General features: G+C 33.6%; 1 protein-coding gene across 1 annotated transcript in view; it reads right to left on the reverse strand.

The window, feature by feature from the left end:
* The window catches only part of Cad86C (Cadherin 86C), a 217,620-nt gene that overhangs the window by 129,075 nt on the left and 67,800 nt on the right, over positions 1-20,745 (reverse strand). Inside the window, exon 2 of the mRNA XM_070646587.1 lies at positions 13,824-14,470. Coding sequence (XP_070502688.1) covers positions 13,824-13,837 — 14 coding nt within the window. The 5' untranslated portion in view covers positions 13,838-14,470. The remainder of the gene's footprint in view (positions 1-13,823; positions 14,471-20,745) is intronic.

A 20,745-nucleotide genomic window follows, 5' to 3' on the forward strand; every position in this document is an offset into this window, starting at 1 on the left:
CTTTTAAAACAAGCGGAGTTAGAAACCTCAGGGAGAAGCAGGAGGGGGTTGGGCACCCTGACTACACCTCCAAATCACTTGCCCCACCTTCCCCACACCCCAATAACTGCGTTTCTATTGTCAATAAATTTTTTGATATTTAAAAATCAAATTTACAAATAAAAACATTTATTGAATAATTTTCCGATAAAAATGCAAATATAAAGGTCTTAAAACAAAACGAGAAAGCGATAGATTGGCATGACAGAATGTATTAACAACACAAAACTGCAATTGACATCAATCAGTTGAAATAAAATCGGACTTAAGTAGACATTTTGTTTTGCATAATTCAAAAAAAAAGTATCTAAATTAATGATCTATTTTGGTATTGAAGTGGACTTTTCATTTTTTGCATATATAAACTTAAAAGCATAAATATTGGTTGTTAAGTAGATGATTATGGGATGTAAGGAAACTTATTTCTTAAATATCATCAATAATATTGTGATTTAAATGCAAAATTGTGCTTTGTTTTAGATGTAACAAGAAAATATTGATGGATATTAATTCATTTTTAATAAGGTTGTAAAATTTATTTATTGATTGAGCTGTTTTATAGATTAGAAACTTTTTTAATGGCTTTTGTTGCTTTATTGATGATGAGGATTATTAATTCTAGTGAGGTTGATTGGAATTGTAGCATTTATGACTGAATTATAATGAGTTTTTATATGAAATATAGTAAAGTAATTGCTTAACACTTTTTCTAAATCATTAAATTTTTAATTTGATGATATTAAATTTTTAACGGTCAAATGAAATTCAAATTTATAGTTCAATTTTCGACATCATTTTCAAAATTTTCTAAATTAATTTCCAATTTTCTACATAATTTTCAAAGTATAAGATACTCATTTTGAAATTTCGATTTTAATTTCGAATTTTCGATATTAATTTCGATATTTCGATATTGATTTCGAATTTTCGATAATAATTTCGAAGAAGTCAATATTAATTTTGTTGTTTTAGACACTAATTTTATGGTTTTTGAAATTATGGACATAATTTCGAAGTTTTCGATGTTAATTTCGAATTTTTTCGAAATTGTCAATTTTGCATATTCTTTCGCATCAAAACCCATTAGTGCCTCCCACCAACATTACCAATTTATCGATTTCCACCTGCCGGAAGCTACCAACATCCAATAATGTCCATCAATTCAAAATTTCCACTTAAAATTCACCTAATCCACCCCCATACAACTTTGACATCCAATAAAATCTAAATCCTTACATCGCAATTAAAGACAATTCCATTAAAGACGCCACAATCCAACATCAAGCCTCAATTATCATCTTCATCATCATTACCATTACAATATCCCCCCATCATAATAATCTACATTACAATATGAGCAATTCAAGAAATCTTCAGATCATGATACAAATTACATCCAACAACTTCTATCGTACGCAATTGCAACTGCAACTTTAAGAAGGAAAGGCATTGAATAGCAATGAAAGAACTCATAATGATTGTATAAATAACTTATGGCAATCATGCAGAATAAGAAGAAAAATAGAAAAAAAAATATCTTGTTAAATGTCTTTGCTGCTTGACTTACTTACTAACTTGCAAAAAGTACATAGCAAAAAAAAGATCACATCATGCATGGCCAGAATATTGAAATGTTTTTTTTTTTTCCGCTGTTGCTGCTCTTGTCTGTCGTTTGTATCACGGCTTTTTCCATTTTTTTTTTTTATTTTTAAAAAATTAAGATAAAAAGCCCTTTTTTGTACACATTAAATGTGTGTATGAAATGTAATGGCAAGGCGACCAACAACAGATCGCAATCAACTACTTCTTTCTTATGCTACATACATTGTACATGCCATAGAGCAGCACAAAAAAGTATATATTGTTGACTTCAAAGGAATGGATTGAGGAAAGCAAAAAAACAGTTTATGGAGAATGAGATGATGTATCAGCGAACATATATCACCACAGTAGCTTTATGCTATCATTTTTTTTTTTTGTGTGCGGTTGAAGAAGAAGGAAGAGAAAAGCGTTAAGAACATGACATGAATTGGATGTTTTAGGGATTCTGAGTGGGTGTGGGATGAGATTTGAGAATTACAACTGTAAAATGTAGTATACTTTAGGTCAAATATCGCATTTTAGCCGAGACACACTACCTTAGTCGAGACACAATTTTTAGTTTAGTCAAGACACATTCGCTCTAGTCAAGACACGATATCGACGAAAAGATTCTGGTTTATATACAAAATCTTAACAAAGACACATACTTTTAGTCGAGACACAAGCTCTAAGCGAAGACATTACACCTGATTTAGAAACCTAGACCCTTGCTGTACTAACAAGGCAACTCGAATGCATTCTGGTACAATATACTAGTCTATAGTCTGGATTCTATACGTAGTCAATATTACTATTCTCTAATCTGGATATTAGAGAAGCTTAGTCAAATTTTGACTAGATAGCTGGTAATAAGTGAACTACATACCAACCTCCCAAGCTCCCGTCCAATCAATACCCCCAAAACCCATACACAGATCATTCTTACAAATATAATCTGATGCAACATAGCAAAAAAAAGGTTGAATGCTCTGTTATGTCTATTGCCATATAGTGCACATAAATTCTCTGCATTTCACTTCGCATCTTTTGCTTCATGTACAAGTTGGTACGATAGAACAGAGATGTAAAGATGATGATGATGATGTGGATGACAAAAATATATGTGTACTTGCTTGTAACTAGCTGAATTAAGTGCGAAACATAAAAATATGGGAATGAGAAAATGCTGTATAGTTTAGAAAAAAAATGTAGATCAATCAGTTATGCTACATATTGGAAATGCTGTTTTTTTGTGTAGATTTTTTCATTCTCAGCCATAACATCCATTTGGAGCAGTTTTACATACAAAAATAATATAAAGTCAGATTACAGCACGAAGATGCTTTTAATGCTGTTCTCACGGCATCAATTGCATAAATGCACATCCAAAAACATCCCAAACACTTTCAATTGGATAGCAAAAATGCTCTAATATGGAAGTTTTAAAATGAAGTGCAATGGCAATGCGGCTAATGAAGATGAAGTGAGAATAAAGGAGAGAAAAGTCATGCCTCAATAGGAATTAAAGCTGCTGCTGTAGATTTGAAATTTAAAATAAGAAGATGTATGGAATGGATGTTTTGTGGTTTTTAGGATGGTTGTGGAATTTTAATTTAGTTGCTTGATGTTTCTGGGTCAATGGTGCTGTGAGCGATGAGAGTGGAGGTGATAGCTGTGTAATTAAGGTTCTAGAGAAGGGTATGATGAGGCAAATTTCAGTTTTTGGGGTCAATATAGATCTGTGTGGTTCAAACTGTATGCACATTAGTTTACCGTAGGTCGTGAACCGCATGTTTTGTGCGGTTTCTGACATGGTTTGCCAACAAGGTGTGACAAGGGATAACACAAAAATATAGACTAGAGCATGGGACAGAGGGTCATTTATTGCCAAAAAAGGGATATAAGGGGTGAATCCCCTGAATAAGTCCCTGCGTTTCGCTATTGATACTGTAAAGCAGCGTAGCTACTAGCAGGTATATTATGAATTACCCCTGGGCGCCGCACTCACTTTCCCAGACGATCATCCTTAAAATAGCTACAAAATTACTCATTTTCACATCATAGATCAACCTAAACTTCCCAAGAATCTAAATTGCATCACAAAATTTAATTAAAAACGCTCATAAAACCAAACATTTAACATAATTTAAGATACAAATCTACAAAACTTATTAGCATTCATATAAGCTTACAATAAGTTTCGAAAAAACTTATGCTAAACTGCTCATAATATGAAAATTCTCTGATCTTATCCTAATAAATTGAGTCTATTATTGTAATTAATCAACAAAACTGAGATCCAAGATTTATGATTATTAAAAATGAGCAAGTTAATGTTGAAAAATTGTTATTTTTTTATGAATAAAGAAGCCGAATAATTTACAGGCAGATAATTTATTTTACAGATAAAGGCAGGAAGATCGAATAATTTAATGGAATTTTTTTCTATTAAAAACGTGCGAAAATATCATAAATGAGTGGATATATTAATGATTTTGCAAAAATGTGATCATATCTGGAAGTGATTAGAGGTGTGTTAATGATTAGTGCATTCTTATGTGGACATAGATATGAGAATTGGGTGAGTTTGGGGAAATATGATAGATTTTAGTAGATTAAGTGTAGAATTTGCAAGAATAATTGATTTTGTTCAGAATTAGGTTGGTTTTTGAGCTGAAATCATCAATTAAGCATTGAATTCAGTACTGAATTCAGCATTCAATTCAGCACTGTGATCAGCATTGAATTCAGCACTGAATTCAACAGGTAATTCAGCACTGAATTCAGCATTCAATTCAGCATTCAATTCAGCACTGAATTCAGCATCAAATTCAGCACTGAATTCAGCATTCAATTCAGCACTGAATTCAGCATTCAATTTATTACTAAATTCAGCATTCAATTCAGCACTGAATTCAGCTTCAAATTATGCATTCAATTTAGCTTCAAAAGCAACACTGAATTCAGCTACAAATTCAGCAACTCAATACCCAACATTTCCTTGATATTTGCAACCTTAAACCTCCAATTTCCAAGGATTTATAATCTAGATCTAAATTATATTAATGCATTTCAGTTCCAACAAGCAACAAATCACTATTTTACACTTCCTGCCTTCACACCTTCGAATCATAACGTGCCTATTTTATTACACACATGAGATCTTATCAACCTATCTGATAAACTTGATATCTCCAACGTATTCACACATAATGGCTATAAACATGTATATCAATGCTCACATTCCACTGGATATTCTAACATCATGTGTGGTTAATAATTTGATTATCTATTTTATGTAATCATAGAACGATTCTGTGTGACCACATCTGTCACATCGTGTCAATATTCATTGGTTCTCGTGCATCTGTGGTGATTGCTTTGCATTTACTAGTGAGGATTAAGTTTATAGATCCATAATCAAGTGGCATGTAAATTATTCTATGATACTTGGATTTATTTTTATTGGATGTAATAATTTTTCTACCAGCTAGGTGTGGATACTTGGAAATTTAGAGAGATGATTACATTTGTGATTAATAGTCTGTTGATGTGAATTGTTAAAGGCTAGTGATTAAATTTATTGAAAATATATAAATTAAAGGTGAAAATTTATGATATTGCCTGGGGGGATTGAGGTGGAATGATGATGGTTTGTGGAGTCTAAGGAGGAATTGTTAGGAATTTTAAGTTCTAATCTTGAAATTCTTAAGAGTTCTATGCTTGCACTTGCATTAGTACTCTACTTGCACAAGTACTTCACTTGCACAAGTGCCTTACTTGCACAAATGCCTTACTTGCACAAGTACCTTACTTGCAGAAGTACCTTACTTGACACAAGTGCTTTACTTGAACAAGTGCCTTACTTGACACTAGTGCCTTATTTGACACAAGTGCCTTACTTGACACATGTACCTTAATTGCATAAATTCCTTAATTGCTCAAGTGTCCTACTTGCTCAAGTGCCCGACTTGCTCAAGTGCTCCACTTTCTCAAGTGTTCTACTTGCTCAAGTGTCTTACTTGCATAAGTGCCTAACTTGAAAACATGCCTTACTTGTGCAAAAGTGCCTTACTTGCACAAGTGCCTTACTTGCACAAGCTCCCTACTTGCATCTCCAGTATCCTAACTTATCCATCCATACCAGCACCAAACCCAACTCCACAACAATAAATCTCTAAACATTTTTATTATTCAATACAAGAGAACAAATAAAGCGTGAAAAGCTAAAAATATCAAATTTCCATCTAATTGAATTTCTGTTAATAAAAATACTTCAAAGCATGCACTTAACGACTCTCTTTCATTTTCATTTCTTTCACGTCTTTTTATAAAATAAAAACTTGTGAACGAGTGCACCCAACGAGATATCAAATTACATAGATTTATTGTACAAAAAGTCGATGTCGAGAATTAAAAGAAACTTTTCAATTCATTGTGGCCAATGAAATGGAAATCAAATTAAACAGCGTAGCAATTAGTCTTGGTTTTCAGAAAACTTGTGATCTATTTGCAAAAAAATTGTGTAATATCTCAACAAATAGATAGACATTGAGAGAATGGCGGATATGCTTTGATGGATATCAATATTACTTTATGGGAATAAATGCTGTGCTTTAGTAACTCATTAAGGAATTTACTACTGCACACTTTAATTAATGTTGAGTGTAAATAATGCGAGCATTTATTGTCTTTTCTTTTGTGGTCTGTTGGACATAAGAGAGTCTTGGTTTGATGAATTATGAAATGGACAATTAATGGATTGTAGGAAATTGTGTTGATTTTATGGTTGTTAGAGACAATGGAGGTTGGGGTGGTGGGTATGGTGTGGGTGCAAGTTATGAACACATTCTATATGAGCTACGGCTTTGTCTACTTAGAGTCTATGATCAGCAAGTGTCATTTGATCAATTTTCACTAGTTATCCGCATTGTCCGCTGTAAAATGGGTCGAAATCAGCTGTCAGAGTGCTGTCAGGGCAACTAAGCGTCTTGTCATTAACATGGCAACATAGCGGTAACCTAATGAACAAGGCACTGTGTGCTGTTCAGGATTCTCACTTACTACATCTTCGCAATTAGAAATTCCACATTCCTCCACACAACAATCTCAATTACCAGCATATTCCCACACATTTTCCCACCAATTTCCCACCGAATCCAAATCAATCCTTTAACTTCCATAAAACAAAACCTCTACTGGACATCCCATATAAAGTCATCAAATCACAAAAACTACAACTTAAATCATATTCATGCTGCTCCATACACCATGTAGATACCAATTAAATAACCTTTAATTGCATCATCAGTAAACAGTCACAGCAGCATTATTAGTAATCGAAATATATATCACAAAACTTGCCGGCAATGACTTAAAAGAGAAGTAAAAAAAATAAAATTCAGCGTCATAAATGGAAGATTATTAATTATTGAATTTAATTGCAACTGCATGAAGCAGCCACATACGTCTCTCATCGATATACAATATTTTTTCAAGTTTTTTTTATTTATTTTCAACGCGACAGCATTAATGTCGATTCGGTGCTCTCTTGTTATCTGTTTGCAATTGCACTTTACAAAAAAGCTACGAAGTGGAATTGAATTATTTCAATTTCAAATGCACATTTTGTATTCCGCTTTGTGGAGAGGAAATTCCATCATCATTTCGGCATTCGATAAAGGTATGAAGTTGGGATTGTGGTGTTGGGTGGGTGGGAATGGAGCGCATTTGGGGTTATTTTGGGTTTAAAGTGTTCTTGAGGGTTAAATTTGACTGCTTGGTGTCAAAATGAGGTAAAAATAGTCATTTAAGTGCCATAAAAGGACTTCTAGGTCAGTAATGGACTCAACGACGTCAATACAGCGCCATACCGATGATCTAGCGACTTTTCTAAGCAGTTAGGGTATTGGTAGAGTTGTGAACAATCTTAGAGACTCTAATAAGGAATATAATCGGTTCCATTAAGGATTTGAACCTCAGAATGATGAGTTCTTCAATACCAAACACCCAAGTTACTCAACCATCGACTCACATTAGCACACGAAACAATATTAGGCTACAAACCATCTTAAACAAGCTCCCATTTGGTCACCCAGACAAACCACTCCCCCAATCATCCATCTAACCTCAAAACAAGCTAAAAAAAATCGATCGTGCAAAATAAAGTCTTTTTTTAATTGCATAAACTTGCGCAATTGTTTAATTGCAGTGCACTTTTGTGACAGCAACGATTTTTCAAACGTGCAAATTTCTTAATTCTTACAGTTCTTTATCATTTGATGTCGCCAGATATTTAATATCAGGTTCAACGAACGTTATTAATTTATTGATGAGAGACGAAAAAATATTTAATTATGTGACATAAATTAATTGACCAATCGGAATGCCGGCAATAAGGAGGGGATTTGAATATTTAATGGTATACAGCATGAGAAGGTGAAGGGTTTTGCTTCATATTTATGGATTACGATATTTTGGAGGAATTTACATGAGAAAAGTCCCTTATAAGTTCATTTTCTTCCGTTTTCATGCAATAATCGCATAAATTAGCCGAAATGCTTTTCGCCGGTAGACGAAAATAAACCTCGGGGTCAATGGATATTTAAGAGCTTAAAACACTTGCGAGTTGTGTGTAAATAGTGATTTTTCGCTTAAATTTTTTGATTTCAATCAACAGCACCGACGCACGACCATTTACTTCTAATCATTTTATTGATTTTTTTAATGCTAGCTTACTGCCCCGAATAGCTGGATTTAAATAATAGAAGAAAAATTGTAAAAGAATCGATATTGTCATTGTTGTGTTGTGTTTTTTGACAGTCTGTTGAATCATGAATAATTTATCGCGCCATAAAATCTATCTATCTGCATAAGGTGCTGCATACTTTACGTTTTTTGTTTGCATTCGTAATTGACTAAGTAAGTATCAATTTCAAATGAGTCGATTATTATTTTTTTTGAAGAAACTTCGAGAGAAATGTTGGAAATATTGTGTGTGTTTACTGAATATTAATGCGACAATGGATATTGAGGCTTAATGGGGACAAAATGGGAAAGTATTGTGATGAGTAATTGGCGAGATGAAGTGAATTTTAAGTAGTTTTGGAGACTTTTTGCTGGGAAATTAGGTTTGGTTTAGCATATTTTAAATTATTTAGCACAATTCAGCGTTTATTCAGCACAATTCAGCATTTATTCAGCTCAATTTAGTACTTTTTATTGCAATTCAGCAATTTTCTTTACAAGTCAGCAATTATTCAGCACAACTCTGGTTTAATCAATTAAATTAACCTCAATTTAGAAATTAGCACAATTCAGCTCAATTCAGCAATTATTCAGCACAATTCAGTATTTTTGAGGAAAATTTGGGAATTATTCATTGAAATTCAGCAATTATTCAGTACAATTCAGTACAATTCAGCTCTATTCAGCTCAATTCAGCAATTATTCAGCACAATTCAGCGTTTATTCAATACAATTCAGCAATTTTAGCAAAATTCGAAGCTCATTGAAATTCAGTATAATTTAGCAATTCAGCAATTATTCAGCACGATTCAGCTGCATAATTCATCAAATCACAGACTAGACAACCTCAATCATTCAATGTCTTTTCTATCAATCACATTCATTTTTAAAATTCCAATCTAATATCCATAACAATCGATAAAATAAATCGATCTAATCTGCATATCTGATAATCATAAAAAATTGACAATAAGTCGATATTATGACAAAAATCCCTCCATTTAATGCCACCCAAAAAACACCTCATTTATTTTACATCCAATTATCTAACAAGACACAACCTAAACACGAAAATAATGATCAATACCAATTGCATTAAGAAAAGCTTATTGCCATTATCATTCATTATTGACCCAATTTTATGAGATTTCCATTCACAGCCATAAAGTTTCTATCCTTTTGTTATGTAAATTTTAATGAAAATAGTCAATTTTAAAGTCATTTGCCATATTTAAAATAATTTCTTTTCAGTCTCAGTTCCATTATTCAAAAAATAATATTTGGGAGACACATAGCTGTGTACACAATTGCGCAGACAATAATTATCGTCATTATTGAAGATAGTCAGACACATATTTGAGCTTTATGAAAAGAAATTAACAATAAAGTAACAGAAATGAATGGTTAAAGTCAAACAATTGATCCATAAGACATTTGGCTCTTTGGGTATTGTTTTGGGGTGTGTGCGTGAGTGACGTCAAACGAGGATTTCGAGATTTTGGGATATCTAGATGCAGTAGATGCCAATTCGTCTTGTCCAAACCTATTTTATGCTGAATTTGGCTTTACATGCATCGGTCCCCAATCCAGTATGCATCGGTCCCCAATCCAGTATGCATCTCCTACCATACATCACATCCAAATCCCCCAACAACTCTTTCTCCAACTATCAATCCATTCCATTACCCATAAATGTACCCGATTCATGTGAAGGTCGATTCGATAACATCGATGACAAATATCATGATTGTACACAGACAATACGACTTTATTGACGGACGAGTATGCGTCGTATGTCGACCTACTTCCTATCTCGAAAAGTAATTGCTCCACCTGACCATCAGAATCATATGGTCGATGGAATATTGATTTAAAAAAAATGTGTGTATGGATGTGAATTAAGGTCGCGTCATTTTTCTGGAAATTCCACCAAATACAGTCGGTGCTGACTTTAATCAACTAAAAAAGGTATTTATCGATAGAATCAAATGGAATGTGCTCTGATATGATTAAAAGTGCTCGGGAAAAACCACATGATTCATTAAGTATGACCACATTTACTCGACTATTCATATTTATTTTGGATAAAGCATGGCTATTGCGTGCTATATGGAAATTTTCTTTTAATGAAAAGAAAGGAAAATGAAAGGGAAAACTCAAAGGAGTTTGTTTTGTGGGTCAATAGAACTTTTTGAGGGTTAACTTTATGAAATTAAAATGCTATTATTGTTGAAAGACAAATGTAAGTAAAGCAATGAATATTCATGGATTAATATTTGCTTGTACATGATTGTTAAGGGGATATAGAGATGTGGGTGGGGGGTTGGGGGTACTCATTGAGTATGAAGTCGACTCAAATTTTGTATGGAAAAGTTGAATCTACTTTATACAGAATTCCTAGTCGAGTATGAGGTCTGGTCCTCAATCTAGTAAAAAAATACCAAAGCCAAGACATCAGGAAATTTGACAAGGGGTAAATGGCTGGATTTTGGGGGAAAAAAATGAATTTATCCATAACAAAATACGTAATACCTATATTTATGATGCATAGAATTCTATGAGATTCGAACTCACATTTTCACATTCAAATTACTTCGATTTAAAATTTAATTAGCAAATTCCAATATTTAAACACATTCTTCCAAAAAGTACTCTTGTGAAGTATAAAATCAACCAATTTCTAGTCTTCAGAAGCTGTAACTATCAATTCCCATCCAACAGCGTCAATAAAAGTCTCTCATAAAACTCAAAACCGTCACTCTACCCATCCTTCAACTCAAAAGTACACAAAACAATTTAAATCTCAACATGGAATGGCATCAAGTAAATAGAATTTGTCTATTTAGTCAATTATCAAGTCAGCAGTGCCTCATCCAGTACTAGAAGTATCCAATTAACTATAAAATGTGCTAAAAAGCTCATTAAAATTGTTTTTAATTAAACTTCTCATTTTTTCTATCCACAAACGCATGTCAAGATCATTCAAATAAACTTCCTAGAACCGTGCTCGACCGCAGCCACACACATACATAACATAAGATTTTTAATGATAGTTGATAGTAGTTATGATGAATGATAAATTGTGCAATAACAATCTCCTCCCTTTTCAATGCCATAAATGCCAGGTTTTGTGCCTTTCAGTAAACAATTTCGCTTAATGATCATTATTTTAAGTCATAAGCATGAACAGCAGCTTGTGTGTTGTTTTAAAATTGCAAATTAATTTCCATTTCTTTTTTTTCAAACTGAATAAATAAACTGGCTTGTTTGGTTCTTTGTGGCTGACTGTTAAGTATTGTTACATTAATTAATATTCTCGAAAGACAACAAGGCAAGAGATAATCCCTTTCGGCCTATGTATGGTATGGACAGTCATTAGCATTAAAATTGACTGAATATGTGACCATTAAATGACGTTCGCAATTGTCAATGTTTAACATCATTTTAGCAGTCACTGAAGTAGTCAAGTAAGCAAAATGGTGTGTGGATATATGTGTGGCAGGAAAAAAGAGACTACATTGCATAATTTATGAGTGACTTTACAGCTATATTGAATGGTCAGTCATCGGGAGAATTGAGAATTGCAATTCGTATCGCATTTCAGTTTTGTCGCTGATGTGATGGAAAAAAATGGAAAGAATAATGTATGTGTTGTGCATTGGCAACAAGAAGGAGAAAAAAAAAAATAAGTAACAGAAGGTAAAAAGACGACAGAACAAGAATTTTCTGTCATTCGACAGCTTCATTAAGTCTCTTTATTCAATGGATAATGTTAAGTGAAGATTTCTTTTTTATTTTGCTTGTGTCAAGAATTTATTGACGCGTTTGAGTGACTCTATTGAAGGAGACAGGACTTATTGAACCCCTCCATCCCTAAAAACCTAGTGCTAGCCCTCCATACTACTAAAATACTCGTGATTCTCCTAAAATTCCTACTGTTAAACCCATCTCCACCTGGAAGTCAAGTCCAAATGTTGAAAATTGATTTAAATGATCTCAAATGATCTTAAAATGAGATTGATCGGTTCCGCAATCTTCATTCTAGATCCCACAAAAATATATTTTATATTAAATTGTTCTAAATTTTATACTTCACAAGAATGATTTTCGTTTAGACACATTTAAATATTGATTTTAGCTAAAATTTAAATAAATGATATAAGATTAATTAAGTGAGAAGTTCGAATCCTGATTATGTGAATTTTTTATTAAGAATGTTCGTACTTGAATGGAGAAATTATCAATTTTTATTTTTTTTTTTTCAATCTTCCAACTGCTGATAATCAGTTCTGGAAAGCACACTGTGTATAAATGTCCAAAAATCAAACCCTGAATGACCAGCGTCCGCCTGCTTGACTCTTTACTCAGGTCAGATTCAATGTAACCCAGTCTGAATTAAGAGTCAAGTTGGTCTGCTGCCGGACTTTTAGCTACCTCTGCACAGTGTGTTCTTTCCAGGAACATAAGAAATTATAAATCACATCAGCAGCAGCCAACATTTACGTCATTACATTGTCCATACCATACATTGCCCCCTTATGTTCCATTCATTATCGCGACAATGTTACAAAGAAATTCTTTCCCGGTTAAATTGATTGTAAATTGTCCAGACAATTTAAAGTGTCTGTTTCCCCATCATCAACAAAAAAATTACAAAAGTACTCGTTCTTATCGAGTGACTTCAGCGCATTTTTGTCCCAGCGATCAGTAATTGATTAATAAGTCACTTCCAGACCTAAAAAACAAGATCCAGTAAAATCCAGTTCACTTCCAGACCTAAAAACCAAGATCCAGTAAGATCCAGGTCACTTCCAGACCTAAAAACCAAGATCCAGTAAGATCCAGGTCACTTCCAGACCTAAAAACAAGATCCAGTAAGATCTAGGTCACTTCCAGACCTAAAAACCAAGATCCAGTAAGATCCAGGTCACTTCCAGACCTAAAAACCAAGATCCAGTAAGATCCAGGTCAATTTCAGATCTTGAAAACATGATCCATATAAAACTTCCACAAATTTAAGAACTTCATCATTTAACGGATTTTCATAATTCAAACCTCATAACGGTCAAAAAAAATTCAAACATTTTTCAGTAAACACTGTAAAAACATCGACAAACATTGAAAAACACTGTAAAACAATGAAAAAACGTGTTGTTGTTTTTGTTATTGTTGTAAATGAAAATGAAAAACTGTTAATTATAGTATTTATGCGTTGATTTGAAACTTCTAAATGACCGATAACCCAATAACTTGAAAGAACGAAGCTATTAAAACAAACCAGAGCTCTCTACGATGTCTAGTTTTCAAGATCTCGCGTTCCAGCCGAACAAACGAACAAACGAACAAACGAACAAACGAACAAAGTGTCTTATTAAGCTACCTTTTTGAAAAAAATTTCAAAAATGCGCTAAAAAAAGTAACAGAATACAATGACATTTTAAAAATTCATTACTCACCTTGTCCAATGCATGTTTGATGATTATTATTTTCTTTAACTTAGTGCTTAAAAATCGTGCGTATAAAATCAGCTTAAAGGTGTATCCGGTTGTGATTTATTCACTTTAATAGCCCTTCTTTTATTATATTTTTTTTACTTCTTGTCACTTCTTATTCTATGTCATATGTGTATTAGAGAGTTTGGCTACGTCTTTACTTCTCTCGGTTCATTAACTCTTTCTGTGTCATTATTAAAATAGCATTAATAAAACGTTTTTTAATTTCATATTTTTTGTTCTCATTGTTCGTCGGCCCCTGGTCGGAAGCTTCTCTCGCCGTTGCTACACATTACTTCATGCTACAGTTTTACGTCTTCTTATGAATTTCTTCTTATTCTTGCTTATTTTTTTCGAGACAATGTAAAGCAAATTATGAAAAAAAAGGCAACAGCAGTAACAAAATAATTAAAATATGAAAAATTCTGGTAGCTGACCAGTTGCTGTCTACTCGACACTTTTTAATGTTTTATGTATTTCCAAGAATTTTTTGTGTTTCTTTTTTTTGAATTTGCATGTAAGACTTTAGCCCATTTTATTGTTGAGATTCAGAATTACAGCCGGCAAAGACAATAATGATGATTGATTTCTGGAGGCGTTGACTGGAATGTCTGCAAAAAGATATTAAAGAAAAATTATTGATTAATAAAATAAAGTGCATAAAAAATAATTTTTTATTGGAAAATTTATTGAGTTTTGGGAGGATAGGAATAACTTTTCGGGATGGTTTGAGGGCATTTTCAGATGCTGCAGTATGCTGGCGTGTCTTTGCAGAATTTATGAGAATTTTTAGATCAATTTTGATCATTTTTTAAGATTAACCTCAATCTATCTCTTATTGAATGTGTTCTAGGTCCGTATGTTCTTCTATGTCCCACTCTGTCCCTCTCTGTCCCTCTCTGTCCCTCCCTGTTCCTCACTGTCCTTCCCTGTCCCTCCCTGTCCCTCTCTGTCTCTCTCTGTTCCTCTCTGTCCCTCTCTGTCCCTCTCTGTCCCTCTCTGTCCCTCTCTGTCCCTCTCTGCCCCTCTCTGTCTTTCTATGTCTCTCTCTCTGTCCCTCTCTGTCCCTCTATGTCCCTCTATGTCCCTCTCTGTCCCTCTATGTCCCTCTCTGTCCCTCTATGTCCCTCTCTGTACCTCTCTGTACCTCTATATCCCTCTCTGTCCCCCTCTGTCCCTCTCTGTCCCTCTCTGCCCCTCTCTGTCCCTCTCTGTACCTCTCTGTCTCTCTCTGTCCTTCTGTTTCTCCATTCATTACCCAAAAAAGTTAACTCAATCACAAGACTCACTCAAGATACTTAATAAACATTCACGACCATGAAAAATCGCCATTAATAATTTCTTTGTTGATATTTCTTAGAAGTCACAAAAAGAGAATCAAGAAACAGTTAAAATCGACCATCTCCTCCCCATGTGATTTCATAATTATATGCCAACTTTATAAAGATCCATAAATCAATACATTTTTTTGATGTCTGATATGAATATTTTATTCAGATCATTTGCCTTACTTCTTCCTCGTGCTCTTTTTTTTCGGGTGAGTCAATGTTTTGTCCGCGTCGACGACAAATGAGCTGAATTTTTATGAATTTATGGAAAAAGAGATGCGATCATGAATTATAATGGAGAAATTAGTAGATAAATATGTGGAATTGGATATTTGGGTAGAGGAAGAAGTTGATGATAAAATAAAGGTATTGATTTAATTAAGATATAGAAGTGAAATTTATGGGAGCGGAGTAGAGGAATTGGAATTGGAGATGATTTAAGAGAGGATTATGTGATTAATGTGGCTGTTTTGGATTGAATTTTGACAAGTTTTGTTTATATTTAGCTACTTTTGAGCATTTTCAGCTCAATTCAGTTTAGTTGAGCTCAATTCAGCTCAACCGAGCTCTATTCAACTCAACCGAGCTCAATTCAGCTCAACCGAGCTCAATTCAGCTCAACCGAGCTCAATTCAACTCAACCGAGCTCAATTCCGCTCAACCGAGCTCAATTAGGATCTTTTCAGCTCAATTTAGTCCAATTCAGCTCAATTAAGTAACTATTCAACTCAATTCAGTAACCATTTAGTTCAATTTAGCAAAATTCAGCCAAACTTAGCACTTATTAAGCTCAATTTTAGCAGTTATTAAGCCAAAAGTATCTCATTTCCATTTCAATTAATCTAATCTAGCTCAATCCAACCCAATCTAATGCAATTGAGAGCACTTTAGCTCATTTATTACAATAATACCATCAAAATTTCATCAACTTTCTACACAGCAACCTAATGACTACATTTAAAACAATCCAATTTGTATGAAATGTATGAAGCATTTCCTAAATGTTCTAGTTTCCAAAAAACTTTCATCATTTTTATTAATATCCATAAAAAATATATTTCTTCTTCCCAAAAGACATAAATACTCTACATACAGTCTACACATCCATCATTGTACACTGTTCATCACTCATTCATTCATTGTGCCTTCTTCTTTCACCATCCATTTTGTTCCAATAAATATTAGATTACGATATGACATGAAAATTAAGTCGATATACCATGTGGAACGCAATACAATCGGGGAATTACAGTCTGATAGGAAATTTTTCACATTAATAGTGATTATCAAAGCTTATTGAATGTCTGAATGACCTTTAAGGGCTTTTTTTTCGATCATCATCACGATTGACCTTCCATTGTCAAGACGACTTTCTCAATTTTCTTCTTAATCGCACGCAATTCGATAGTTGATGATGGTTAATGACAGTGGTGGGCAACCTATTACTTATGCGGCATAGCTTGGTGGTTAGGCTCGACTGAAACCGTATACGGTGTATGGTTCATGACATTTTCAAGAATCTTTGGTGGCACACAAGTGACGTGGCACACAAGTGAAGTGGCACAAAAGTGACGTCGCACACAATGACGTGGCACACAGGGGACGAGGCACACAAATGACGCGGCACACAAGTGACGTGACACACAAGTGACGTGATACACATGTGACGCGACACACAGATTACGTTGCACACATGTGACATAGCACATAAGTGACATGGCACATAGGTGACGTAGCACACAAGTTGCTCACCACTAATCAATAACAACTCTCAATGATGATCGTAAAAAGCAGTTAATTTGTAATTCATACTTGAAGTTTACTCTTTTCTTGTGAAAGCATAGTTCACACTTATAGGAAGTCAAGTGGGTTTACAAAATTCAGATTGGCACCAGCCTACAAAGCAGCATTACTAATGTTGAGACAATCTAATCTCTAAAATCTTTAATTAATTTACAGGCAGAGGTATGAAGAAGTTGGAACAAAAAAAAATCTCATTTTGTGGTCGCACCCTTAATAACACAAACTCGAAGCTTAATTCGGAGAAATTTTTTCTATCAGATGATGTTGTTGTTGTTTGTACTTAATGTGCTGACGATGTTTGTGGTGTGACGACAGAGGTAGTTCAAGATTGAAAGGTGATTTGGTATTTTGTTGTTGAATTTATGTAGAATGGGATGTATTTGGGACGTTTGGGAGCGATTTAGAAGATTTTGAGGTTAGGACCCCTACATTTGAGGTTATGATGCTGTTTTTGAGGTTATAATGCCAAAGTTTGAGGTTATAATTCAAAAGAGGTTATAATGCTGGTTTTTGAGGTTATAATCTCAAAGTTTGAGGTTATGTTCTTGATTTATGAGGTTATTACCTCAACATTTGATATATTCCTGTTTTTGAGACTTTGCTCCTGTTTTTGAGGTTATAGCTCCAGATTTTGAGATTACTGACTGTTTATGAGAATATAATCCTAAAATTTGAGGTTATGTTCCTGTTTATGAGGATATAATCCCAAAATTTGAGGTTATATTCCTGGTTTTCAGGTTATAATCCAAAACTTTGAGATTATGTTCCTGTTTTTGAGGTTATAACCCCAAAATTTGAGGTTATGTTCCTATACTTTGAGGTTATAATCTCAAAGTTTGAGGTTATATTCTGTTTTTGAAGTTATAACCCCAAAATGTGAGGTTCCATTCACAACTTACTAATCATCACTTAATCCATAACATTATCCTATTAATCAACCAAATCCGGAAACATCGTATAAATCTCTCTCCACAAACTGCATCACTCAATTATCATCACTCACAGCAAGACCTTCATCCATATCAAAATAACTTCATTAACTATACCCAAAAAATTTATTCCCTTATTGATTACCATAGATAATGTCCATGACAAAATACCCAAACATTCCCTACGACTTTGATGATGATGAAAAAAAAAAATTAAGAAAACAACAACAATGCATGCCTTAATACTGAAGGTACACAACAAATGAACAGAATTAATGCCAAAACATGTTATCGAATCATTTCCATCGCTCATTTCTTACTCGCATTACTATATGGTTAAAGTATAATTAGATTTGTTGCTCAGTGAAATGGCTTTATACTTCTCATAATCAGCTTTAGGGCATATTTGTGGGCCTACATTTTTTTTGTATGCTTTTTTGAGCCTGTTTACTTTCATTATGCAATGCATTAAGCGATACTTTCAGATTAATATAATACTTTTCGGGGCGTTGGCCGTTTGTATGAAACTTTTTAAGATGTATTTTTTTGTGATTAATTCTATAGTGTATGGTGTACAGCATATGGTTGTGGCAGTTGATAAGAGTCAGTTTTTATTTATGTTTTGGATTTGAGATTAGTTTGAATCGTGAATATGAGATATTGAGGAACTGGCACAGGTTTGATTCTTGTTTTGTGTGGATTTTTTGATAATGTAAGCATGGAGGCTTGGAATTTCAACACATTTGAGGGGGATTGTTGGATATTATGGTTGTTTGAGTTATCGATTTGTTAATTAATGTGCTGATTTTATTGGGTAGGGTGACATGCAACTGGAAATTTGAGAATTAGTACAGATAAACTGTCGATTAGTTGATTTATTATAACAAATGAGGTGGATGATAGCGTCATGTTGCTGAATATTGTGTCGTTGAGCAACATGTCGCTGAGTATCGTGACATTAAGCGTCATGACACTGAGCATCATGATACTAAGCAACATGACACTGAGCATCATGACACTAAGCAACGTGACACTGAGCATCATGAAACTAAGCAACATGACACTAAGCAACATGATACTGAGCATCATGATACTAAGCAACATGACACTGAGCATCATGACACAAAGCAACATGACACTAAGCAACATGACACTGAGCAACGCGACACTGAGCATCATGAAACTAAGCAACATGACACTCAGCATCATCATACTATGCAACATCACACTGAGCATCACGACACTGAGCATCATAACACTTAAAATCATGACATGAGCATCATGACACTGAGCGACATGTTTATATCCTCATGTCGCAGAGCAGCATGTCGTTGAGCATCATGCAACTGAGTAACCCCACATCTATCCACACCCTTCTAATGCCATAAATAATCCTCAATAAAAATTCCACACAATATCAAATGAAAATTTCATCTACACTTTATAAACCAATAAATCACATCACTCAACACCAAAAAACAATAAATCATGACTCTAAAAAATAAAAGCCTAATCGCATTTAACAAATCGATTTGCAAAGCCACAAAATTATTGCCTTTCCTAAAGTCTTTTGTGCGTCAAATATAAGGATGAAAGTCTCTTTGTAATATGTTGATTAGATACGATTATCGACACTTCATCGTAATCTCACAAGCCATTTCATCTGGCTAGCTTTATATGGATCTGAATGGATAGACCTCTGTTGTCGATTGTATGAAATATTGAAATTCTTTCTTTTTACTTTCATGCAACCGAAAATGTTTAATGAGGCACAAAAAAGTAACAACAACAAACTATGCTGATAAATGAGACATAATCTCATATATTTACAGCTGTACACCCAAGCTGACTGTTTACCATAATTTTAAAAGAAATCTTTCACTCTTTCTTGCCATCAGCGATTATGATGTATATAATGATAATATCAACTCTTTTTTTGCAAAATCCTTTGCACACAAACTTTCATTCAGACTAACAATATGGAATTGTATTGTACGCAGCATACGGTAAAGAAATATTGTGAATAAGACGTGTGGCTTTAAATGCACATTGTGTGATTTAAGAAATGACTTTTTGAATGATATAGTGAGAGATGGGAAGGAATTTATAGGATTTTGAGCGCATTTTAAAAATTTGAATTTTTAACGGTTTTTTGAAATTTGAATTTCAAACGGTTTTTGAAATTTGAATTTCTAACGGTTTTTTAAAATTTGAATTTTTAACGATTTTTTGAAATTTGAATTTTTAACTAATTTTTAAAACTTGAAATTTTTCCAAATTTTTGGATTTTCTTTCAATTTCAGGCAATTTCTTGAATTTTGAATTTTTAACGAATTTTAAAAATTTGAAATTTTACCGGTTTTTTAAAATTTGAAATTTTAAAGATTTTTTTTTCACTTTCCCAATCTGCCCCATCCATCAATCCTCATTGTCCAAACACTTCACATCTCAAAAGTAACAATAATAATCATAATAAAAATTAATAATAGAAGTAAGGTGAAAGACTTTCGCAGTATGGAATAATATTTATTATTTAGAGTGAAATGTGAGGAGAGGCTTTACATTTTTGCCTCCTTTAAGTGAATGTCTTTTCACATCCATTTATAACGAGATATTGCCATAATACTTTCTTTAATCCAACAAATAAGCGCCTTATTTGTTTACTAAACACTCAGCATGCTGAATATTGAAAAAAATAAAATGTCGATGCTATTATGCTTAATTTGGTGATGCTGATATTGGAGGGTCGGCATCGAGGAACAGCTTCATAGTTGATTATGGCAAGTAAAGTATCGAGTAAGATTATGGCATGTTTTCAGTACTGTA

The sequence above is a fragment of the Chironomus tepperi genome, unplaced genomic scaffold (genome assembly GCF_022539635.2).
Source record: "Chironomus tepperi strain 1889 unplaced genomic scaffold, CSIRO-AGI_Ctep_v1 contig_364, whole genome shotgun sequence".
In the NCBI taxonomy this organism is placed as follows: Eukaryota; Metazoa; Arthropoda; class Insecta; order Diptera; family Chironomidae; genus Chironomus; species Chironomus tepperi.